Source organism: Chelonia mydas, chromosome 8 (genome assembly GCF_015237465.2).
Source record: "Chelonia mydas isolate rCheMyd1 chromosome 8, rCheMyd1.pri.v2, whole genome shotgun sequence".
In the NCBI taxonomy this organism is placed as follows: domain Eukaryota; kingdom Metazoa; phylum Chordata; order Testudines; family Cheloniidae; genus Chelonia; species Chelonia mydas.
In genome coordinates, this window is record NC_057854.1 from 3,224,039 (window position 1) to 3,249,693 (window position 25,655).

General features: G+C 47.9%; 2 protein-coding genes and 1 pseudogene across 8 annotated transcripts in view; 1 reads left to right on the plus strand and 2 right to left on the minus strand.

Annotated features, from left to right (window-relative positions):
• The window catches only part of ADAM19 (ADAM metallopeptidase domain 19), a 53,762-nt gene extending 50,063 nt beyond the window's left edge, over positions 1–3,699 (plus strand). For 5 of the 7 annotated variants that reach the window (XM_043521624.1, XM_043521625.1, XM_043521626.1 and 2 more), the window contains one exon: positions 904–3,699. In XM_043521624.1, the coding sequence (XP_043377559.1) occupies positions 904–951 (48 nt within the window). In that variant the 3' untranslated portion in view covers positions 952–3,699. The remainder of the gene's footprint in view (positions 1–903) is intronic. The other 2 variants (XM_037906646.2, XM_043521623.1) reach the window with 1 other exon arrangement.
• Positions 3,700–4,300: 601 nt separating this feature from the next.
• On the minus strand, positions 4,301–25,391 carry NIPAL4 (NIPA like domain containing 4). Its single transcript, XM_037906651.2, has 6 exons — positions 25,108–25,391; positions 15,418–15,666; positions 11,899–11,955; positions 11,151–11,241; positions 9,856–10,016; positions 4,301–8,850 (listed from the first exon to the last, which is right to left on the minus strand). Exons 1-6 carry the CDS (start codon positions 25,142–25,144, stop codon positions 8,246–8,248), a joined length of 1,200 nt encoding a protein of 399 aa, XP_037762579.1. The 5' UTR covers positions 25,145–25,391; the 3' UTR covers positions 4,301–8,245.
• LOC114019182 lies at positions 16,648–17,617 on the minus strand (annotated as a pseudogene).
• Positions 25,392–25,655: the final 264 nt, after the last annotated feature.

A 25,655-nucleotide genomic window follows, 5' to 3' on the forward strand; every position in this document is an offset into this window, starting at 1 on the left:
GGTTTAGGTCATGTGCAGTTGACTGCAAACATTTCTTATGCCCTGAGGTTGGGGACCCTATAGGCTTGGCCATATAGATGCCTTTTCTGAATGTGAATTCAAAGTTCTTTGTTTCTTGCTTAGAATACATTACTCATCCATGTAATGTGCTTATAGTGTCTATTAATCATTGACTCACCCTTATAAATGAAACCTTACCATAAAGTCTGAGACCAGCCTCTAATTGCCTGGGGTTAGGAAGAAACTTTCCCTATGGGTGGGTTACGCTAGAAGTGTCCATTATGGGGATTCTTGCGCCTTCCTGTGAAGAGTCTGGTACGAGCCACTGCCAGAAGCGGGATACAGGTCTGAACTGGCATGAGTTACCAGGGTTTCTTCTATCGGTCAGCTGTACTGAGACAGCCTGGCCTGCCCCTCTGTGGTGTGAGCTGAATGAGAACAAGTGGGAAGCTTTTTCTTTTTCACAAATACTTATTTCAGTTTTCAGAGTAACAGCCGTGTCAGTCTGTTTTCGCAAAAAGAAAAGGAGTATTTGTGGCACCTTAGAGACTGACCAATTTATTTGAGCATAAGCTTTCGTGAGCAACAGCTCACTTCATCGGATGCATACTGGCCTAAAGCTGTTTATAGCGTAGTCATAGCCTGACTTTGCTCTGTTCCCCCCATCTCCAGAGAACAACCACACGGTGTCTGTGGTTGTTCTCTGGAGATGGGGGGAACAGAGCAAAGTCAGGCTACGACTACGCTATAAACAGCTTTAAGCTAGTATGCATCCGATGAAGTGAGCTGTAGCTCACGAAAGCTTATGCTCAAATAAATTGGTTAGTCTCTAAGGTGCCACAAGTCCTCCTTTTCTTTTTACTTATTGCAGTGTCTTTTTTTCATTGTAACTCCCCACACCAGAATTCAACGGTGAAGCTAGCCGGAGGAGTGAACGCCTTGCAGAAATGATGGCCAGGCACTCTGTGCTGCAGGGCTGGGGTCATCCAGCCAAACAGGGATTCTTTCCGTGTCAACTTGGGATCTCATAAGGAACTGGATGTCTTTGTCACCAGGAAGCAGATACACAGGTCATGTACAGAGCTTGATCCCTCTCCCCCGGCCCCATGTTTCCCACCTGACCCACTGGGCCACATCCGGCCCTGCACAAATGGATGTCGCTGCCAGTGCTGGTGTAGGCAGATGCAACGCTTACTGACGCCAATGGGAATTGCATCAGTATATGCCAAGGCTGAATTTGGCCCACTGTGCCTTTGGCTTCCTGCAATACAGGAGTTACTTGTTTAAAATGGCAGTGAAATATTATTGTGCAACGTATAATGCAGAAGAGGGGGGCTGGGGAGAGAGCGTGCTCCATATTTTAAAAAATATGACCTCACCCACCTTGTCTCTCTAATATCTTGGGGCTGGCATAGCTACACCTCCACTCTATATTTCATCAGTAATTTAGTGCTCCAGTGCTCAGTGATCTGAATTTGTCAGCTGCTGGACTTGACAGGCGGTGCTCTAAGGATCAAGCCACTCTGCTTCCCCCGGTCTGTCCAGAGCAGCCACGTGTGTGTCACTGCTACATTGCCATTCTGTTTCCCTGGGCATTGACTGACTGGCCAGCAGCGGGGAAGGAAACAGTGGAAAATATGCCACGCTGAAGTAACCTGGGCTTGCTGATAAGTTTGGGCTGGAACCTCCTCCCAACCAGATCATCCCGAGCAAGATCCTTTCCATCACCGCCAGTCAGTTGTGTTGCATTAGCTGCTCGATTCCGCTGTGTCTTGTCTTGTTGATGTAAGTGTAAGATCTAGTAGCATTTCCAGCTTGGTTTATGTGCCCTTATCAGTGTCGTTTGGACTTAGACTAGGTACTACAGAAAAACTCTCTAAAGAAAATACAGGGTGAACAGTCAAATGGAGTTAAAATGAAGTCCGGGTGGTGGAACCTTCCTGCCATAATGGGGTACCACAGCTAACCAGACCGGTACACTTTCTGTATATAGCCCATCAGCCTCCATTCTGTGTTGAGCAATACAGAGCAACACTGGGTACCTGGTCACCAGACTAACAAGAAACGTAACTTTAAAGCTTCCCAGTTGGGAGAGCAATGGAAGATTTATATGACATATGGTGCTTTTGTTGGACAGCTGATTGAATCCAAACTCTCCTCTAAATGGACCTAGTGGAGGCAGTTGTCCAGGTGCACTTTAAACTGAAGGTCCTAATCCTTAACCTTGTGAATTTGTTTTTTTTAACCGATTTGGGTTTCCACACATTTTATCTCAGGATTTTAGATTTGGGACATTTTGTTCCCCTAGCAATTTTTCAGTTTTCCTTGAAATTACTTCATGTGTGAACATCAGCAATTCCAGAGTTAGAGACACAGAAGCTATGTCATATCAGACTTATTATGGACAGAGGTCTTCAAGCCAAATAGTCCAGGCTGCGCAGTGTAAGAAACCCTACGATTTGCTGCAAAACCCTGTTCTGGGTTGTGATTCCATTATTGCTGCCTGGCCATGAAGAAATACCTCTGAACATTCACATTAGGTTTGGCTGGCATCTAAAGATGGACCGAGCCATTTTTTGTAACATTAGCACTTCTTCCTCCTCAAGGTTTTTTAAGTAGACGGGGCATTTTGTTACCATCCAGCTGTCTACTCACTGCAATGGTTAGTTTGGACCATCTGCCGAGATTATCATACTCCTTAAAAACCAACCAATAATGTCCCCCAAATGGGGCCGTAAGTGAATGAGACTGTGACTCTCACTAACCTTGAAATGCGTTTCTCCACACCTGGTCCTAATGACTGTCCACTGGCACCAGTGCTTCAATGCAAAGCAGCCATTTGCAGTTTGATGAAATCAAAGTATTTTTGTAGGCCCCTCTTTAGTTGTATGGTTTCCTTGCAAAAGACCCTGGAGGAAGGGTGGTAAGAAGGGACTCGCACCAGCAGCCAGTTATTTCTCAGAGTTTTTTTCTTATCTTCTGGTGATTGTAATGGTCACCTTAGCTGGCTTTTCACCACGCCGTTCATTGCTGTGAATCATGTTTATTACAGCAGTGACAAGGCACCAATCCAGAATGAGCCCCCATTGTGCAAGGAGTGGTAGACAGTCCCTGCCCCAAAGAGCTTACAGACTAGATGGACACAGGGTGGGGGGAAAGGACACATCATGCATTTAGGCCTCAATCCCTATCAGCAGAAGATACATATTTTGAACATAGCTCGACATCTTATTAAAACCACACACACACACACACTTATTAACGCCTGCAGACAGCAACACCTCAGCGACAGCCTCTGGGTCTGATCCGGGCCCACTGAAATCCTTAGGAGACTTTCCACTGACTTCAGTGGGTGGGGGAATAGAGCCAGGGAACACGAAGCTCAGAAAACAACTGGACATGCCCTGAACCCTGAAGGGAACCCTGCAGTTCTGGGATATCATAAAAGGGAACACTCAGTAAATCACTTTACATTTCCGCATGTCTGAGCTGAGTGAATGAAGAGGGGGGAGAAAATAAAACGTGATTAAAAAAAAAAGTATTATTTGGGAGAACATAGACAAAGTACGTGTCACTTTCTCTTAGGTCCATGTATTGTTTACAATAATGCTCTCTGTGCACCTATGCAAATACTTGAATGATGCAATTCATTGTGCCTTTTGCCTCGTTTCTAGTTAATAAATTTGTTGTCAATTGTCATTGAAATGTTGCATGGGAGTGTTGCTAACGGCGTCAATGCCAGACAGCAATAGCTCAGCCTGGTGACTGATACCCTCCTAAATAGGGATGTGCCATGTTCAGAAGTGGTGCGATGCCAGGAAAAAAGCCTTCTAAAAGTTTAGGTAAGCTTAGGCACTGCGAAGACTCCAGTCGGTTGCAGACCTGAAGAAGAGCTCTGTGTAGCACAAAGGCTTGTCTCTCTCTTTCTCCAACAGCCGTTAGTCCAATAAAAGATACTCCCTCACCCGCCTTGTCTCTCCAAAATTCAACCCATGAAGCAAAGCCATGGCTATGAACTGAAACTGGAATCACAGGTAGAGCAGCAAGGACAATTTTTCTTTACCAGGAGAGGGAGCTGCTGCTCTAATCTCTTTTCCACGGTTCTATTTCTTGCTATGGTGCGGATGCCGGCAGTCTACCAACATGCCTCATAGCAATAAAGTCAAGAACCACTCAAAAAGATTTCAGCTCAGCCCTCAAGAGTTTGTATAAAACTCCTTTATTCTCCCTCTAAGTACAAACATTATTGAAATGTCTTTGAACATGGGGGTTGCTTCCAGTTAAACATCAAAGCTAGTCAGAGTTACATTAATTCTGCCTCTTCCCAGAATGTATACAGCATGTTCATTAGGAACAAAGCTCCCAGGATCTTGCAGGCAGGGCCAGAGAGTGTCTTGTATCACCTTGTGCTGAGGGCCCCAAAGGACGTAACGTGAGCTCTGGCAGCTCCCCGGCAGAGTCTAGGGGACATTGACTTTCACAGTTCCCAGCAGTGACTTCCGGCTCAGCATGTTGCTCCGATCTCCTGCCCCAAGACACTGACACCCCACATATTCAGCTGGCCACAAGTGACGTGCATTGAGCGTAGTGCTGACGTGCTGAGCTCATTAGCTGAACCTTCCGCTCATAAAATAATGCTGGGGGTTTTCATTGGAAAACGCTGGCGCTGTATCTATTAAATCTTCCCACATCTCCAACCCTTAAAAAAACCAGACACCGGAGGGCTCCTAGCTCCATTTAAAGTCATGGCGCTATGACAATTTAGCCCAGCTGCTGATCTTCCCCTTGAACTCAGCGCTTGGATGCCAGTACGTAGCGGGGCTACCTGTGTGCTGAGACGAGCCGCGTTCTTAAACCAGATCCAAAGAGAGCCGAGCTGTTTTTCAGGGATCCATGTGTGAGTTCAGGAGACTGACATGAGCCATGCTCAGCTGTAGGGGGAACTAGATCACAGTCATCTGAAGGCTCCCTGTTACTCAGCACACGAGCCCTGATTCAGGATTAACTAAAGCGCACCTTGTGGGTTCAAAAGGTGGTGGAGGACTCAGATTGTGGGGGTTGTGGCTGAGAGACTGTGGAAGAGGGAGCCGTGCAGAGAAGAGTAAAAATCCAGGGGAAAGGTGAGCAGGGCACAGTGCAAACCACAGACAGAGAGACTGTGCAAAGACGAGGTGAGGGAAGAAAAATTCTAATAAAAAAAAAAAATCTGTACAGCCAGAGATCAGTTACCCACTTATGCCAGCCCAGCTTCTAATGTACAGCCCACACTTCCCTTGGGGACAAAAAGCATCTGGGTTTAAATGAGGAGGAGAAAAGACTTGGAAACTAGCTTTGCAAATCCCACAGTGGGATCCCACAAATCCCCCAAACAGCCCACAAGGGGCTCCCAAACCTCAGCTTCGAAAACATTTGCCTATTTGTTTACTAATCTCGTTTGCCAAAAAAGTCTTTAGCATTTGCACCCAACTGGTCTTCCAGGCTAAAGAAGCACTTTCACTGACCAAGGAAAGGTGCTAAGTCTTGAGGAAGCCAGTGACAGTCAGTGATTCGGCACCCTCCAGCGCTGATGTTACCCAGCTGTAGCTCCGCTGAGCTCGCTCCCGATTTACACTGGCTCATGCAAGGGCAGAATCAGGCCCAGTAACTTTACAGAAGAAGCTCAGCATCAATTAGAGCTAATGTGAAAAACACTCACGTGAAAGCTAATTAACATTGTGCTGCAGGAAACAACTCCTCCCCCCCCCGCCCGCAGCTCACAAAAACAAAAGTTAATCTCTACTGTACATATACACACTTTGCCAAAGCCCTGTTTTTAAAAAAAAAATTCTCTAAGGTGCGAATTGTGCCATTATTACTCAAGCTGAATGGTCCCTTCCTGCAGAGGAAGTCCCATTGCAAAGTTACTACTCCCCATAAACTGGCAGAATCTGGCCCTATAGCTTTAAGTGGCATCGTTCACCTTTCTAGTGAATGCAGATAATTTAAAACGCAATCCTGGCGCTGTCACAGCCCACAGTGTTACCCAGCACAAAGCAATGTCCTAGGAGAACAAGAGGTCAACGCAGAGATGGGGCTGAACCAAAACTTCACAGCCAACCCCTCAGAAATCTGCGGGTACTTCCAAGCTGAGCTGATTGAAATCTTGGCATTTGGTTAAGTGTTCGTCTCTGTAAAAGACTGAATCAACCCCCCCGCCACCCCAGGTCTGAACCTCTCTGAACTACCAAGCTGAAGTCTGGGGCCATCCAATGTGAAATCATTAGATCAAGAGCAGCAAAACTGCATTCTCTCATCCAGTTGCCTGCTGAGCCATTCAGCGCGACCTCGTGTCCAGAGGAAACGCAATCGGAGATCATTTAGGGGCTGGGGTGTACATTCTACAGCGTTTCTCCACTGGGAATATTGAGCTCTGCCTCGTATGATTGCTACTTTGCACTGGCTATTAGCTCATTGTCACCAGCTGGCTCACCCTATAAGGGAGTCAGTGCCCCCTCCAGATGCTCCTAACTGGCTGGGGACCAGGTGGCTTTGATTCATGATTGGGCCCAGCTGAGAGCAAGAGGGTTTGCACAAAAGGCAGCACACGCTCAGTTGGAGGGAGGTGGCAGCCTGGGGCTGGTCCTAATGGGAGAGGGCTGTAGGTGGGCTTCAGAAGACGTCAACCCATAGGTGGCTGGTTTTGGGGGTAGACTGGAGCTGAGGCCCTAGAATAGGGGAAGGGAGTCCAGGGAAGAAGCCCTGAGCGTTAGTGGCTTCGTAGGAATGGGCTTCAAGGGAGAAGGCCGGGGAGGTAGTGCTCTGATAGAGAATGGGCAAGAACTCGGCAGCACCTGGGAGGGGAGCGAAGAGTCTGGGGAGGTCTGAGCTCAGGAAGGGGCTGTGGAAAAAACTAGAAATTGTCCGAGACAGGAAGTGGCCTGGGGAGGCAGCAAGCAGTGTGTGGATGGAGCTTGGCTGCTTTCTTTGGGGCCCTTTAGATGGGGGTGCTAGAGGAGAGCCTGTTATACCACATCATCCAGCAATTTGGGGACTGGGGGTGGAGTTCCAGCAGTGAGTCCACTCTTCTACATTCATGCACTCAGATGGACTAGGTTCTCCTGCAGTTAGGCAGTTGTGGCAGCTTTCGCCACCTTAGGACAAACACTGTTGACTTCCTTGCACTGCTAGGGTATATTCTGCATCGGGAGGGGTGAGAGCTGCAAAATTCAGCTTCAAACTTTCTCAGCATTTAGGGTGTCGGGACCTGAGGTTTTGGCTTGTCTCACTAAAGCGACAGAAACTATGTTCAGATCTGACCTGAACTTCCTCTTTAAGGATGTTTGGTTCAAGCCCCTCTCAAATGTTACACTGCTGTGGTTAAAATCATCAGAGGTTTCATAAAGTCATGTTGCATATTTACCCTGACAATTTACTAGGTATAAAATCTGTTTGATTGCCCTTTGGTAGGATGACAACAAAAACAAATGATACCTTACTTGCCTGTCTAAATATTTACTTGCACAGGATGAGGGTGTGTCCTGGCTTTAAAAACAGGGGGTTGGTGGGTCAGAGGAGGGTGTTTTCTATGAGTGGACCTTTTACTATGGAACTTGCTCTGACAAGCCAATGGCATGCTGAAAACCCATCTTTTTCTGCAGGCTTTCGGGGATTGGAAACGTTATGGGGCTGTCATATGTCAGGACTTGCTGTCTGTCTGGGTAAGCTGCCCAGGGGGTTTGCAAGGGCAGAATATTCACTGGGGGTCTTCCCGTTTTGTTTTTGTTGCTATGTATTTTAAGTTTTGTAGAAGTACCTAGAGCCCTTGCGATAGGGGCTGTAAAGAAATCAAAACCCACTAATCAGTCAGTCAGTGGAGGTCAGTTTGAAGTAAGCACAACATCAGCTGGAGTTCTGCTTAGGAAAGTGTGCAGCTCATGCACTAGAAACTGACAATGTTGAGAGACCGGCCTCCAGAAAGGATCCCAGAGAAGAATTTTGCTTCAAGCTTGTCATATTTCAAGGGAGTTGCCACTTTTAGCAGCTATTCGTGTTGATGTCTTATGGGTGAACACAAAATATACCCCTTGCTCGTGTTATGACATCAGGCCTGCTTCAAAGCCCACTGGAAGATTGCATTTGACTCCTGTAGCATTGGGTCAGATCCATGATTAGTTTTACTTTCTGTGCTTTTGCTTTAAAATTGCTCAGTAACATTTTAGCCTGTTCAGAGCAGCAACCTCTGCCCTTGAACATTTATATCACTGCTTTAGCTGTAGATCATGAATACTTTGGGTTTATCATCGGCAATCATGTCAGAATTATCCACTTCTATCAGAATGTTCTTGTCGTCCTTGATTGCTGGTGCCTGGTCGCTGTTCTGAAGAACTTGTGGTAGGTTCCCTAAATTTATGTCCATGTCTTTGAAGGCATGGAGTAAAAACACCCCCAAAATAATGGTGAGGAAGCCACAAACTGTCCCAATAATGTCCACCACGGACATGGCGACCCACTCCTTAAAGAGGATGATAGAAGTGGTGATGACTATGGTGGTGAATAACACGTAGTAGATGGGAAATACCAAGGAGGTGTTGAAAATGTCTAGTGCTTTGTTGAGGTAGTTGATCTGAGTGGTGACGGAAGCCACCAACGTGAGGATGAGGATCCAGGGCAGCGGGTTCTGCAGGACAGGCTGGTCAGCAAAGAAGCCCTTGATGGCAATCCCCAGTCCTTTGACGGAAGACACTGAGAAGGCACCTATCACGGAGCAGATGGTGAGGTAGATGAGAATGTTGCTCTGCCCGTAACGGGGTGCGAGGAAGAAGATCAGAATCAGGCAGCCTACTAAGAGGATGGCAGCATAAGCGAGGAAACCTTTGAGAGGCAAGAAATGACAACATGAAATCCACAGGCATGCACAGTCAGGCTATAACGACAGCATGCGTTACTCGGGATACGCCAGAGAGATCAAACACCAGCCCACGGCTGGTCAGAAGCACTGTAACCCAGAGTAAGGCAGTAACACAGCTGACATACGCAGGAATACAGTTTGAAAAAAAATAAAAGGCCAGATCTTCAAACTGGTGGAAAACATTGTAGCGCCACAAAACTGCATGAAGCTATATGGATTTCCACCAGCTACAGATCTGGGACCAAAGACTCCCCCGTCACTCGTTATGCAGTCCCAGTCTAAGGCCTTAGACAAATAACTGTCGGGGGTTCATGTTACCAGTTTATGAATGAGCTTGTTGCCCAGGGAAAGTTCGAACCAGATGGCAATGTGTAGGGCCACCTCAGCACATGGGTCCACGGGCATAAAGGAGGAGGGGATTTGGCTGATTGTGGGAAACAGCCATGCTGCCTCCACATTGCAGCTTGGCCACCTTAACGCTGACCTGCTCTACTCCAGGTATTCACATCCTGAGCACCTTGGAAGCTGAGATGGCAAATGGTTCGGGGTGGGAAAAGGCACCCAGTACAAATTCAGCCCAGATATGGATGCCCCTCAGAGAATGGCAGCAACAGACTCAGGCTCCGAGATGCTCCAGTCATACAAATAACAACAGCAAATGCAACAGCAAGACCATGATTCTCTAAAACCTGCACAACTGGATCCCAAGAGCTGATTACAAAAAAACCCACGGGCCCTCTCCAGGAGTCTAGAGCCACTGTCTAAAACACTAGAACGCACAACAGGGGGACTGCAGGGAAACAGTTTATAGGGGTGCACCATGGAGTCTATTCAATCCTTCAGCTAGACCCCTGGAGGCGTGGTCCCTAACTAGAGAAAAACTCCTGGATGTGACCTGCAATCTGCTGCACGTACATTTTCCGCTAAACGGCCCCATCTTTGAGCCGGCTGAACTGCCTGGTGCTTACCGGGCTCTTTCAGTTTTGAAGCCATTTCGGCCAGAGTGGTGATCTCCTCTTCTTCTGGGGCATGTATCACCATCACTGTGCTACCCACAATGCTCAGCATGCAGCCTAGCTTCCCAAGCAGGTTTAGCCGCTCTCCGAGCAGATAGGACGATAGGATGGCACTGTGCGGGTCAGAACAATAAAATACGTTAATACTCCCAAATCATCTACGGGAGAACTGCCAGCGTTAAACAAAAGGCAGATTAAAAGGTTACGTGTAAATTACATTTATTAAGGGACAGGAAGAAATTCTTCTCTCTGTTGTGTGGGTGTAAATCTAGAGTAACTCCACTGAGTTAAGTGGGTTATTCCGGATTCACACCAAAGTTACTAATGGCAGAGGCTGGACTCTGTGTCTCCTAAAATTCACAACTCACGTAGAAATAAAATTAAAGTTTTGAAAAGAAAATGCTTATAGGTGGAGAGAGATCAATGTGTCTCCAGAGGAACTAACAGTTCGGCCAGTTCCATTCATGCTCAGGTGGGTAACATGAAGTTCCTAGCACCCAAAGAAAGGGGTTTGAGGACCAAAGGAACAAACACTCCATTAATTATTTAGTTATTAAACTTTAGAAGCTCTTTGAAGGGACAGTAGAACCCAACTACGAGTTTGCTTATCAAAATGGCCCACTCTGGAGGCAGTTCCCCACTGTAGTGGTGCTAAATCTCCCATTTTTATTGTGAGTCTTGCAGTAATTGGTCTCTTTTTGAAAAAATAGCCCCAGCTCCTGGAGTCACGTGAAAATCTGAGACTCCCAGTTTTCATTAAAAGAAAAGTAAGTTTCTAGCCTTCTGGCCAGGAGAGAAAAGTACAAAAATGTGATCCCAATGCATCCTAGAAGTTCAAAAGCCAGACTGCAAATCAAGAGAACCCAAAATGGAAGATTTTGTGACACGTTCTCATGATTTTTGGCATTTGGGGTTGGCAATACTATCCACTGCCAAAACTGTTCTGGTACCAGCGCCGCAGCTGGGAGAACAGAACAAGAAGGAAGAGACAGAGGTTTTTATAAAAGCTTCCAAATGAATGCTGGACTACTGGTCACACTACCATACGTTGTTGCCATGTGGCATATGTTATTTAATCCAACAGTTAATGTGCTTTGTGCAACATCCTGCGCTGAGGAGAGCATCCGCCTATTTGTCCATTTTGTAGCAATCACCAAGATGTTTTTCTTCTTGCAGAGCAAATCACGTTTGTGCCATCTGGGGGGTAAAGGGGGTTGAATATAAAAATAGAGAGACCTGGAAATCACCTTATGAGCACGCTCAGGGCGCCAAGGGGGGTGACGATAGTTGCAGGCGCAAACGCATAGGCAGCAAAGTTGGCAGCTTCCCCTCCACCCACTGAGCAAACGAGAGAAAAACAAACAGCCAACAAGTGAGTTACAACACATAGTATTTCGTTAAGGTCATTGTGCATTTTCAGAGCAATAAGGGCTGAGCTGGGAAAGGAGCCTGAATCTTGCTGGGGGTTTCGACGCTGCATGTAAACTGAGCCAGGGCATCTTGGGGCAAAATAACCCCCGTGAGAACTATTACCGAGGAGGGAGCTTCACACACAGGGGATATGCAGGACTTTGTACATCCTGGATTCTGTTACCAAGCGGGGGGCTGGAGGTGCTACTACCACCTCCCGAATATCTACCTACTGATGTAGATGTGCCCTTTCATGACCTTGGTAGTCCATCAGGCTTTGTCCAGTGCCTGGTACGCTGACAGACCAGCCAGCCTTCCTGGTGTAACCGGGGCTTTTCATACTTTTGGCCAGGAAAACCAAGCGAACTAGTTCTGCAAGCAATCCAGACGGGCTGCGATGTGACGGGCACAGCATGCTGGTTCTGCTCTATTTATCTATCTGCAAGGGGTGGAGAATCTGTCCCTACACTGAACAAACTTCCGAGCCACTGGAGAAATAGGCTAAAATCATAGCTTGGTTACGCCTCCATTTTCTGAACCTTGTAAGGGCTATACATGCATGGGAATGTGAATAACCCCACTTACTGGTTAACAGTCCAGCCCACCAGAGCCAGTCCTTAAGGTAGCCATGACCTCCGTCTCCTGGGAAAGCAAAGCACAGATATTTAGGGACTACTAGAAAAATAACCCACAGCCACAAGAAATAGCAGATTCCGAGCTATGAGGGGGCTGTTTCAAATGACTACTGAAACAATCTAGAAGGAGAGGAGACAATAAACAAATCAGTAAAATCCTACACGGAAACCAGAGATTGAGAAGGCTGTTAGTAGAAGGTGGTATTTACAGCCTGGACGGGCAGCATAAATACAATAGAAAACCGCTATTTAATCCCATTGGACAACACTGAAAAGACGTTAGCCCCTGGCCAGTGTTAAGCACTGAAAGCTCTGTGATGAGTTTGCAGCATCTTTGCATGGATTTGCTGAGTGCCCTTGACCACTAACAGCCATGGTCATTGTTGCTATTTTTCAGGGAACTGCTTGTAGGGTCCCAGCATCAAATGCCTTGGCCAGGGCCCAGATGTGGAACGGAAACCTGAAAGGGAGATTGTGAGGGGAAGAGACAAGGGGTAACGCTGATGGGGAAACAGGCCTCTTGCTGGCGTCATGGGGGGCAGTGTTAGCTAGTGGATAGGGCACTAAACTGCTCAGGATGTCGTGATTCTATCCCAAGCTCTGCTGCTGACGGGCTGGGTGACCTTGGGCATGTTGCTTTCTCTCTCTTGGCCTCTGTTTCCTCTCCCATTCTTTGTCATGTCTATTTGGGCAGGGATTCTGTCATTATGTGTTTGTAAAGTACCTAGCAGCCTGATCTCAGTTGGGGTCTCCAGGCGTTACTGGAATACAAATAATGAATAATAACATCCCTGACTTAATGCAAAAAGGGAGTTTCATGACTCTGTGTTTCTGATGCACAATTATTTATGGCATTAAAAAAAAATGAGATGGTGGAAAATGTGTTTCTAAAAAGGGAGAGTTCAGAGGATAAAGCGGGGCGGGAAGTGGAATCTAAAGTTCTTCCACACCAAGAGCCTGATCCTGTCCCCATTAAAGACAAAGCAAAAACTCCCACTGATTTTAGTGGGAGCAGGATAGGGCCCAGTTTTCAATGACACTGGCTGAGCAGGTACTACCAGGTAACAGCACAAATTAGGAGGAATGTTGAAGTACGCAGCAGCAGAGGGCCGTGCTCAAATACCATGGTAATGAGCCTGCTATAAATGCCTAGATGGAAAGATTAGATGGCTAAAAGGAAAGTCAGAGCCAGCAATGGATAAAGAACACTTGGGAAATTACTGCTGGAATTGGAACATTTAAAGAGCCTCAATGAAAGCTACAGGGAGAAGATTACACACTGGCTCCCTTAGAAATGCCTGCTTTCTTTGGCGCAAAACTTTCTCAGAAATTCTTCTTTTTGGCTGAAATTTTCCATGCTTGAGCTCAGCCCCACGGTGAATCGCTCTGGAAAATCCCTGCGACCACTATGGAGTTAGCTCAGCTTTGGGATGCGGTGGAGGAAGCTGGGGAAATATGTTTGTTACTGTTAAATTCCTAAGATTTCTTTGGGCAGATAACTCAAAAAAGCTGAACTTTACAACATCGGCTGTTGCATATGGCCGGTCCTCAGCAAGGGGCAGACACCCTGGGGGTGGATCTGTACCGCTTAGCAGTTAGAGGCCCAGATTAGCACTCAGGAGCTCTGGGTTCTAGTCCCAGCTTCGCCCCTGACCTGCTGGGCGACCTTAGTCAAGTCACCTCACTGCTCTGTGCCTCAGTTTCCCCATCTGTAAAACAGGGACAATGATACTGACCTCCTTTGTAAAGCTCTTTGAGATCCACTGATCAAAAATGTTATCTAGGAGCTAGGTGCTATGGTTTGTAGTTACACAATGAGGTTGGCTGCAGGTGTGGTTCGAAACATTGGTGACACCAGAGCAATGGGATAAACTCCACTGTGCAACTCAACAGTGGGCAGAACTGGGGGATCAGACTTCACCCCGCCCCCCCCCCAATTCCACCTGTTGGGGCACACAAACACATCCACCACATTTACCTTGCATCTGTACACGCGGCTGGTCAGGCAACAGACACACACACCCCAGTGCAACCCCACTGCACACACGTGCTCCAACAACCACAAGCTGAGCTTCCACAAATCCCACTCGGACTCCACCGCCACATGCTGCTCTAACGTGATGCAATACACACACGCTTCCCCTTGCTCAAGCCCCTGCTGCATAATCTCATCCTGGCACATACCGTCCCCCCTTGTGCAATACAATCCCACACATGCATGCCTCAGCCAGAGCCTGCATTCAGCAGCTCCCACTCGCTCCAACAGGCACCACACATTCACATGCTCTCACAGAGATCCCTCTTGCTCCAGCTCTGGTCATGCCCCCTAGGCCATCTAATCAGGAGAGATACAATCTGTCAGCAAGACGAGACACATGATATGCCCTCCGCTCATTAAGGACAATGCACATGTGTGAAGGAGTGGAAGTAAAGCCTTGCAGCATCACTTATCCTCACCTTGCAAAACAGTGGGGGTCAGAGTCAGCAATACCATTAGGGGCCAGCCCACTCAGTAATAAGCCCCGCCCTGTTTTGTGTCATCTGTGACGTCATAGTCAGTGTAACCTCATGGTGCGAGCGGTAGGATACCTGAGACACCAACTGAAGAACACAGAGGGCCTTATAATCATTATCTCTAATTTGGATGGGCACCCTCCAAGGTGCTTTTCCACCTGTGAAGTAAAGCCACCCTGACCATTCTTAGGGCCTTAGAACCGCTTTGGTTCTGAGGTGCTGGTTGCAGGTGCGTCAAAAAGATAACCTCTCTGAGACGGCAAAGATAACGACAGCAGCCCTCACTTGCTGCGTCACGTCTGAGATTAGATTGTAACTTTGCCAGCACAGAGACCATATTCTGTAGAGATCTCAGCATGTTTCAGTTACTGTATTAATAATAATAATAAATAAATAACACAGACAGGGAATTATTTATATGTAGTTTAACGTGAAGTTAATATTTACTTGATGAAAGGGGGAAAGTTTATACACATATTCTGGGCTCTGCAAATGAATTTGACATTTTGCATTAATAAGATGTCATTCTCTTGTGCAGGAAAAACACACAGGGCCTTGTACTGTCCCAGTGAATCCAATGGCAAACTTCCCCATTGACTTCAATACAAGCAGGATTTGATTCATGGAGAACAGAACTGTGCAATCCCATTTGAATGAATTGATCCATTCTGCAGGGGTGAAATTCTCCCCTGGGCAAAGGGCTAGCACCAGAGCTGTGAACCATTTGAGTCCCACATCCAGTTTTATTTACACAGAGAAGAGTCCCTGATGGGTACTAGTTCCTGATGGATGAAAAGTTCCCCCACTCCCAGTTATCAGGCACTTCAGATGCAAACACACACACCAACAGCAGATCTCACGAGGCATATCCCCCGGCCTCATTACTCATTGGAGTGTGGACAATGCCTCTGATTCTGGGAGCAGAAACCCCATCTTCCAACCTGAATCTCCATACCTGCTCTGGTGCCCCCTTTGTCCACCAGTCGCAGCAGCCCTTTCTTCTTGAGGATGACACTGCTGCCGATGAGGAAACTGGAGAAGATGGCAAGGGCCAAGCCAATGTAGAATCCATATTTGCTTTCTACTTCTGTTGCCCAGCTGCTGTGCAAAGTGAGATTCTTATGGACAGAGGTGGTCAGGTTGCCGTCACTGACTACCTGGCATACGACCCAACGAGAAGAGCAAGAAATAGGAACCAAAGAACCTGTGAGGACAACGCACACAGAAAACAAATGTGAAGGATTAGCGAGAATATTCTATGGGACTCTATCAAATGTGTTTCTTTAGGGAGGGTGATGTAGTGGTCAGAGCACAGGGCTGGGACCCAGGATTCTAATCGCAGGTCTATCACTGACTCCTTAGACAGCCTTGACAAAAATGATTTAGGGTCAGATTCTAGCACCCTTATGCACTCTTATTTCATGAACAGTCCCCCTGAAGTCAAGGTGTTACTGAATATGCTTAAAGTAACAGAATCTCTCTACCTAAGATACTTACGTGGCCCCCAATACTGTAGGATGTGAGCACCCCAAAATCTTCAGCATGTTTATCCTCATAACACCCCTGGGAGCCAGGTAAATACTATGTTTGTCATGAAACTGAGGCAGAGAGAGAAGAAGCAGCTTCACAAAGTATTTAGGCTCCTCCTACACGAATGGAAGTTAGGAGCCGAAAGACCTGGGCCTAAGTGACTTGCCCAAGGTCACATAGGAATTCTGTGGTGGAGCAGGGAACTGAACCTAGATCAAAGGTTCAAACCAACAACAAAATCAAGGAGCAAAGGAAAAGCTTAACAAAGGCACAAATGCTAATTGCTTAATGTATGAAACCCTCAACAAGGGGTCGATTACGTGGCATGAGTTTGTGGATGGACGCCCTGGTTAGACATCCGTGGCACTGGGACACTAGGCTTTAAGCTCCATCTGTACTACAGTTAGAAACCCTTGGCTCACTTAGCTGGCAAGATTCCAGCTAGCGTGGCTGGACACAGCAGCTTTTTCCCAGCATGGCTCTAGAGTCCTGGCAACGTCGGCTGGAAGGGACCTCGATAGGTCGTCTAGTCCAGCTGCCTGCACTGAGGCTGAACCAAGTAAACCTAGACCATCCCTGAGAGGTGTTCGTCTAACTGTCCTTAAATATCTCCAGTGATGGGGTTCCATAACCTCCTTTGGTAACCTATTCCAGTGCTTAACTAGCCTTATGGGTTTTTTTGTTTTGTTTTTTTAATTCATCTTTTATTGTATACATTTACATAAGAAATACTGCAGAGGTGACTGGAAAACTTTTTTAAGCATCCTCCCCACCAACAGGTGCATCTCCACTCTTCGTGTTTCTGGTGTAAATCACCTAGGCTCGGGGCTTGGACACAAGTTTGATCAAACCTTTGCTGAGCAGTTCTTGGAGGGCAGCCCTTGCTAACGATCCTCGAATCTTCAACCTTTCAGAGACTACAGCTGGCGCGATGAGCTTGTAGTTGGGCACTTCTTTGCACAGTTTATCATAAGTTGCCTCATCAGACAAAACAAGGTTGTTCAGCTTGTCTCTTACTTTCCCTTTGGACCACGTCTTTTTTTTTTTTTGGCTTTACTCCCAGATTTGTTCACTGGCTCCTTGTCTTTCTTTGCGGACTTCCCCACATCCTTCTTCTTCTTATCGTCCTTGGGGGGCCTGGTGGCTTTATAGTTAGAAAGATTTTCCTAATATCTAACCTAAATTACCCTTGCTGCAGCATAAGCCCATTGCTCCTTGTCCTTCCTTCAGTGGGCAGGGGAACAATTGATCCCTGTCCTCTTTATAACAGCCCTTAGCATATTTGAAGACTCTTATCAGATCCACCCTCTGTCTCCTCTTCTCAAGACTAAAGATACCCAGGTTTTTTAGCCTTTCCCCATAGGTCAGGTTTTCTAAACCTTTTATAATTTTCCTTGCTGTCCTCTGGACTCTGTTCCACTTGTCCGCATCTTTCTTAAAATGTAGCGTCCAAACCTGGACACAGCACTCCAGCTAAGACCTCACCAGTGCTGAGTAGTTGTACATATGACACTCCTGTTAATACACCCCACTGTATCACATTTTTGGCTCATATTCAATTTGTTACCCACTATATCCCCTAGATCCTCTTCTGAGGTACCACTGCCTAGCCAGTTATCCCCCATGTCACGGTTGTGCATTTGTGTTTTCCTTCCTACGTGTAGTACTTTGCACTTGTCTTTATTGCAGTTCATCTTGTTGATTTCAGCCCAATCGTCCAATTTGTCATAGCCATTTTGAATTCTAATCCTGGCCTCCAAAAGTGCTTACAACCCTCCCAGCTCGGTGCCACTCATGAATTTTATCAGCGTATTTTTCACTCCATTAGCCAAGTCATTAATGAAAATGTTGAATAGTAACAGACCCAAGACAGACCCCACTAGATATGTCCTCCCAATTTGACAGTGAATCACCGATAACTACTCTTTGAGGATAAACTTTCAACCAGTTGTGCACCCACCTTCTAGAAATTTCATTTAGATCACATTTTCCTAATTGGCCATGTGGGACTGCATCACAAGCCTTATTAAAATCAAGCTATATCACACCTACCGCTTCCCCACAATCCACTAGGCCAGAAACATTGTCAAAGAAGGAAATGAGCCTGGCTTGTTCTTGACAAATCCATGTTGGCTATTCCTTATAATCCTGCTATCCTCTAGGTGCTTGCAAATTGATTGTTTAATCATTTGTTTCAGTATCTTTCCAGGTATCAAAGTTAGACTCACCGGCCTAATTCCCCAGGTTCTCTTTGTACCCCTTTTTCAAGATCACTACTATGCTTGCCCTTCTCCAGTCCTCTGGGACGTCACCCATCCTCCAAGATAATCGCTTATGGTTCTGAGAAAATACCCGAAGGTGAATTTCATCAAACGCTGATGACTTGAATACATCTAACTCATCTCACTATTCTGTAATCTGTTCTGGCTTGTGTTCCTTCACCTGTGTGTGTCATTTGTATTGACTTTTCCACACCTGGACACACTGCACAGCCATGTTTGTATCTTGTCTCTCTAATATCCTGGGACCGACACAGCTACCACAATACTACATGTTTTGTATCAACACACTCTAGGAAAACTTGGGCTCAGCAGCTGGAACCAGGAGCTGTGGTTTGTGGGTCCTTTTCATACAGTGTCCTGTGCTTTGGGACGTCCTCCCACCTGGGTATAAATGGGTGACATGCAGGAGTGCTGGGAAGAGGGTGAACTTTATTTCCTGGCCCCTGTCATATGACATTGGTCAGGGCTGCAGAAAGTTAATATCGCTGTCACACAGCAGGGGTCACAGTATCCTTCTCATATACTATGCGAGTCCTGTATGTTATCAGTAGTGTTCCCTTGTCAGCTAAAGTCCTTCAAGAACTGAGTCTCTGAAGTAGTTTCCCCTTTCTCCACCACAAGCAGAGATAACAATTTGACTCCCACTCTTTATTCAGAGTCACAAACACTCCTTGCTCTCCAGATGTACTAACAACCCTGGAGGCTAAGTGACAGTCTATCTCAGCACAATCACGTTGCTACTACAGGGCCATCAGAGTCTAAGGCATTTTTTGTTTCCGTCAGGAACTGATTCCAGCAAATGCAGAACAAATATAGGGGGCAGACGAGAGAAGGGATTTACTATAAGAAAAGGAGTACTTGTGGCACCTTAGAGACTAACCAATTTATTTGAGCATAAGCTTTCGTGAGCTACAGCTCACTTCATCTGATGCATCAGATGAAGTGAGCTGTAGCTCACGAAAGCTTATGCTCAAATAAATTGTTTAGTCTCTAAGGTGCCACAAGTATTCCTTTTCTTTTTGCGAATACAGGCTAACACGGCTGTTACTCTGAAACCTGGGATTTACTATACAACAGGTGAAGATCATTGGCTATCTAGAACGAGTATAGTAATTGGAAGGAAGACCTTTATTGAATAAAACACTTCTCTAAAGTGTGGAGAGAAGCATTAAAAAGCATTTGCCAGGTTGGAATGACTCCACCAGCACCAAGATAGAGTGCGGGGGGAGTGAAATGAACTTGGAAAAAAATATTGACACTTTCCCTATTTGAAAATGAATATTGACTTTCAATTTATCTTCTATTTATGGCCCCTCAATATAGCATGTGAGGGCTGGGAACCAGAAAGCTCCCAGAGAAACACCCAAGAATGGCCTGGCTCCCAGCTTGGAGTGGCAGATCTGTTTACTGAATTCTGGAACAGCCATGATTCAAACATTGTTTGCAGTGTTCATGTAGCCCGCTCGGTCCCAGGATATTAGCGAGACAGGATGGGTGAGGTAATAGCTTTTATTGGACCAACTTCTGTTGGAGAGACAGACATGCTTTTGAGCTTACACAGAGCTCTTCTTCAGGTCCGCAGGTTACACAAAATAATTATTCCCTTGGTAGGACCGTCATTTGTCTAGTACCTAAAGGAGATACTGTGTAAGGTTGAAAGCTTTTGTCTCTCACCAAGAGAAGTGAGCTATTACCTCACCCACCTTGTCTCTCTAATATCTTGAGACAAACAACCAACAAAATGAATTTTAATTTTTGCAGATTTTCAGTTTGCAAAAAATGTCAAGAATCTGCCTTTTCATCTCCATTTGGGGGTGGCAAAAAAATTTGAAATCGTAACATTTTCCATGGGGCAGGAAATTGGCTTCCCGACCAGCACTAGTTATCAAGGCCCCTTGACACAAAACTTGTATACAGCTCAGGATCCATCGATTTTAAGGTCCAATGGGACCATTATGGTTATTTAATTTGACCTCCTGCATAACACAGGTCAGAGATTCTCCACCCAGTAATTCCTGCATCAAGCCTGATAAGGTGTGGTTGAACGAAAGCATATCTTCTAGAAAGACTTCCAACCCTTGTTGATTTAGAGACTCCAATGCCACCCTGCCTATTCAGGCCGCCCTCTGCCAGCTAGTCTGTCACTCATCACTTCCAGTACCGCATTTCTACCTAATTTGGTAATTTTGCTTTTCTATGGAATTAGAGGGGAGCTTTTCATCAGGAGCTCCCAAATAGCCTGACCCTTATAGGAGCAGATACTTAATTCAAAGAATAGCAACCTCTCACAAAGCTTTCCTCGCTGCTGCACATTGTCTGTGGTCTGTTCATTGGGAATAAAGACCAACCAGTTATGGAGTTGATCAGAAGCTAGGAATGGGTGAGACGGGATGGATCACTTGATGATTACCTGTACTGTTCGTCCCCACTGAAGCACCTGGCACTGGACACTGTCAGAAAACAGGATACTGGGCTAGATGGACCACTGCTGTGACCCAGTATGGCCATTCTTATGTCAGGTTACACAAAAGAATTATTCTCAAGGTTGGATTCTTATTTGTTTTCACAGCCACCCTTATGGCAGCATCCAGCACTTGGGGCCATGTCATATGCCCATAACGTCTGGCAAAACCTAGGCAAAATCTCCTCCAGAGTACTACAGCATATGACAAGGATGCTGGGCCTCTTTCCTGTACCCCTTTGCCCTCTAGAAGCACGCTATATCATGCCTGAGAACCCAGACGTTACAGGGAAGATCCTCAGATCCTTGTCATATCTACCTTGATTCAATCGCGTTCTGGCAAGCTACACTAGCTGAGCATCTGCCACATAATTATTCTGAAGTTAGGTCAAAGGAGGAGTGCCTTAGTGGGATAATACCGAGACTCCCTGAAAACATAAATTTAAATACCAGCAAGGTTGACTCAACCCTTCATCCTTCCTAATTATTTTGATTGCCAGGCATTTTATGTACTCAGATACCACAGTGATGGGCACAGCATTAACACCTAGGTAGATTTACTGGAGGTGTGTCTCCTTCAGCTGGGACCTTGAAAAGAAGAGGTCCTGATTCATCACTACATATGCTGTGGGGACGCCATTGATTTCAGTAATGGTGAATCTGGCCCAGAGGCTCTGTCTGGCAAATGATCCCCTGGCACTTTTTCTAGGAGTCCAGGTTCGTCCTTGACCAAAATTTCTCACTTCCCATCCCCACTGCGGCGCCACCTGTCTGGTGAATGCATGTGAAGTTGGAAAGCATTCAGATCCTGCAGGATGAAATTGCAGGTATCAAATGTGATTCATTATTCGGTGGCTTGAAAGTAGATAAGAATCAAGGGCTTCTTTGTAAAGCACCACGAAACATCAGCCTCTACATCAAAGCTGTATCAATGGGTGTGGGTGGGGAAATTGTTGAGCTTCTTTTTCTGGTTCTCACACTGCTACCACACCCGAGACATTGCTCCTAGCTACCCTTAGCTCTGTGTAGGTACTGAACTAACAATGCATCCGATGAAGTGAGCTGTAGCTCACGAAAGCTTATGCTCAAATAAATTGGTTAGTCTCTAAGGTGCCACTTTAGTCCTCCTGTTCTTTTTTTGAACTAACAAAATACACAGAGACGGATGAGGGAAGAACATGCCCAGATGGAACTTCACAGAAGAGTTTTCCACCACTAGGGAGCAGACCGCCTCTGGGCAACAAAACAGCGGTGTCAAATTTTTAAAGAATATACTGCGTGTATCAGAACAATGAGCTGCTGGATCATTGCCTCGGTCTTAACAATGGGAAGAGGGACCCGCCATGTGGATTGTGCCCATCCAAGGAGTTCTTTGTGGCTGGTTGGACATGGACACTCATTTCACACATCCCCCACTTCCCAGGCCCTGGCAGCAATTCACCAAAAAAAGTTGGGACAGGCTGAAGCTGCTGGACACATTGTGCAGCCTCCCCTCCCCTCTCTGTGTGGGTGTTTCTCCGGGAGGGATTGCCCTGCGCGCAAATGATCCAATGGAAAAGTCCCTGACTGTGGACTTCCCTCCCAGAGGACCTGGTGGAAGCCCTATCACTAGTTTCTTTTTCTAGACCGTGTAAAATGCTCCCATATATACTGTAGGGAACAATCCTCCATAAGGCAGGGGGATGGCTTAAACGGTCTATAGAGTCTTTTCTATCTTGGATTAGTAAAATTTAGAAGAAGAAAACCCCCAGCTGCTTTGTAAATCCCTGCAAATGCTGTAATGCACAGGTAACATAGTGCTTAGTTACTCTCATTTCTTCTGCTATAGGACAGGCTTTGTGAGGCTTAGAACAAAAGTGACTGCTAACTCCCCTGGCTGCATAATGTCCTCATGTGACAGAGCTTTTACGTCCCTCAGAGAGAGCCAATAAAATCAGCCCCCTTCAATGCAAACAAGAGCCAGTATAAAACCTGAGAGGGAGCAAGCCAGAGGTCTGCTTGCTGATTTACTAGCTCTTCTTTTGTTACATTCAATTCAGCCTTCCAGGCAGCAAAATGAATTACATGCCTATGTAGGGTGTGGGGGGAGGTATCTCCAAAGAGAGGTTGGGGTACCCAAAAATCACTTTAGCTGCAAATAGGGCCCAGATGTTGATATTTACATCCCCAGACATGAAAATACACCATTCAATACGGCACATGGACAAGTGGCTGTGGCTTACCCGAAGAGAGTGAGTTTTAAAAATCACTAGCTGGGTTTCTTATTCTTTTCCCTGGTTATTTCTAGAAGTTAAAAAGGCAGATTCTCAGCTGGGGCCAGTTGTCGTCACTCCATTGCCTTCAATAGAGCTAGGGCCAATTACGCCAGCTGCGGATCTGCCCCACGAGGATTAAAATGAATGTAGATATGCACGTACATTTTCACAGCCAGAGCTATCACACACATGTGCTTTAAGGGCGTGATCCCACTGGAGTCTATGGAACATTTCCTGTTGACCTTCATTGGCATTAGGCCCCAAGCAGCTGCATTCAGTCCAGATTATCATTCCAATTCAAATGCCAGATGCTTTACACTTCACACCTTTCTGCAGGGAGGTGTCACGGGGCAGCCCACCAAGCCTAGGCTAGCAGCACACATCTCCAGGGCTCTGCGTGGGCGGGAGAGCGCCCTGAGGGAACCCCTATTTCCAGCCTCCCCCAGAACAGGGGCTGGATCGAGCACTGCCAGGAACTTTAAAAAGAAGTTTCACCTTGGAAAGAACAAGCTACAGAATCACAGAACTGTGGGGCTGGATGGGGCCTCCAGGGTGCACACAACCCCCAGGATGAGACAGGACCAAGTCAGCGTAGGCCAACCCAACAGGTGTTTGTCCAACCAGTTCCTAAAACCCTCCAATGAGGGGGATTCCACACCCTCCCAAGGAGCCTGTTCCCAGGGCGGTTGTGGACTTCCTTCCTCTCAATTTTTAGGAACAGGTTGACAAAGATGCCTGTCTGGTGGGGGGACCTGGAATGAAACCAGCCCTGCACCGGCCAGTTCTCCTTCACCACCTGCTTCCCCTGACACCCTCCCCGCTTGCTCCTGCCAGTGCTGAATGCATTACAGGAGGTAGCCCAGCCCCAGGGATGAGTGACCCAGTCCAGCCCTATGGGGCGATCTCTGCTACCCCGTCCCCAGATCAGCACAAACACCTGCCCAGCTCCCCCTCCTGCAATGGGACCCCCTCACCTCCTGGAGCCTTCCTGCTCACATGCACCCTGCATCTCCCTCTAGCCAGAGGAACCCACCAGGCCCCCTCCTCCTAACTCTTGTCCAGTGCTACCCCCCATGGGAGCAGTGCCTGAGGCAGGGCTGACTCGAGGGGCAGCCCCAGCTGTTGCCCCGATTCCCTGGGGTGCCAGCACAGGCCCTGGCACCGTCTCCTTTCCCCCTGAATTTGGCGAGAAATCAGGGGCCGGTGGCTAGCTCGAGAGCCCTGGGCTGCAAAGGGTCTGCCCTTGGGGGTGCAAAGGTGGGGTGGGGGGGAGGTGGTCTATGGCCAGTCCAGCCCCATCCCAAGCTACCCCCAACCAGAACCCCATCCCACCCCCGAACGGGCCAGCCTCTGCCCCCAACCCCCTCCAGAAACCCCCAACTGCCCCCTTCCGACCCCATCATACCCCAACCCAGCCCCCTTACAACCCTCATCCCAGTCCTCAGTCCCACTCACCCCCCAGCCCTCCAGAACCCCCCAACTGCCCCCTTCCAACCCCATCATACCCCAATCTCATCCCACCCCCCTTCCGACCCCCATCCCAGTCCTCAGTCCCACTCACCCCCCAGAACCCCCAACTCTGCCCCCTTCCGACCGCATCACACCCAATCCCATCCCACCCCCCTTCCGACCCCCATCCCAGTCCTCAGTCCCACTCACCCCCCAGAACCCCCAACTCTGCCCCCTTCCGACCGCATCACACCCCAATCCCATCCCACCCCCCTTCCGACCTCCATCCCAGTCCTCAGTCCCACTCACCCCCAGCCCCCTCCAGAAGCCCCCAACTGCCCCCTTCCAACCGCATCCCACCCCAACCCCATCCCAACCCCCTTCCGACCCCCACCCCAGTCCTCAGTCCCACTCACCCCCCAGCCTCCTCCAGAACCCCCCAACTGCCCCCTTCCGACCGCATCCCACCCCATCCCACCCCCCTTCCGACCCCCACCCCAGTCCTCAGCCCACTCACCCCCCTTCAGACCCCCCCAGCTCTACCCCCCTTCCAACCCGACCCCTCTTCCAATCCTACAGTCCCGGCCCAGTTCCCACCCCCCTGCCCTCACCCCAGACTTCATCCCCCCCCCCCCCGCCAGTGTAGCCCCCCATGCCCCGGCACCCACCGTTCGCACAGCTGCGGTTCCCCCACAGCGGCTCCATGGGCTCGCTCCAGGAGCAGCGGAGCCAGATCCGGATCGCAGGCGGGTGCGTGTGTCCTGTCCCCGGGGCCGATGCCTCCCACTCCCGGCTGCCTCCTCTGCCCCTCCTTTGCGAGGAGCGGCACCGCGGACCTCGCCCTGCCTGTGCTGAGCTGGAAAGTTGCTCCCGGCTGGGCTGGGTGTGCACCTGCTCCAGCCGGATACTCCACTGAATCAGGCTTCTCCTCCCCCTGGCTCTTCGCACTGCAGCCTCCCCAGCCCCAGGGACTCAGCTCACTGCCTGACCTAGGGCCCAGTCCCCCGCACTCAGGAGGGCCGAGGGGTGAGTCTCTGCTTCATGCAGAAACAAGGGAAGGGATCAAACAAACTCCTAGGTCCAAATGCTTCAAGCGAGGGTGCGGGAGTGTGTACGTGCGAGTGCCGTGCTCACACAGGTGGGTAAGCGATGCTCTGAAAACGCACCCGCTCTCCCAAAAAGAACAGGAGGACTTGTGGCACCTTAGAGACTAACC

What these genes read in the sequence shown, in the direction of transcription:
- NIPAL4 (XM_037906651.2), bottom strand. Translation starts at nt 25,144, where the DNA reads ATGGAGCCGCTGTGGGGGAACCGCAGCTGTGCGAACG. An exon ending in GAACCGCAGCTGTGCGAACG is followed by an intron (nt 15,667 to 25,107) that starts GTGGGTGCCGGG and finishes TTGTCCTCACAG; the next exon opens with GTTCTTTGGTTCCTATTTCT. An exon ending in CAAAGGGGGCACCAGAGCAG is followed by an intron (nt 11,956 to 15,417) that starts GTATGGAGATTC and finishes TTGCTTTCCCAG; the next exon opens with GAGACGGAGGTCATGGCTAC.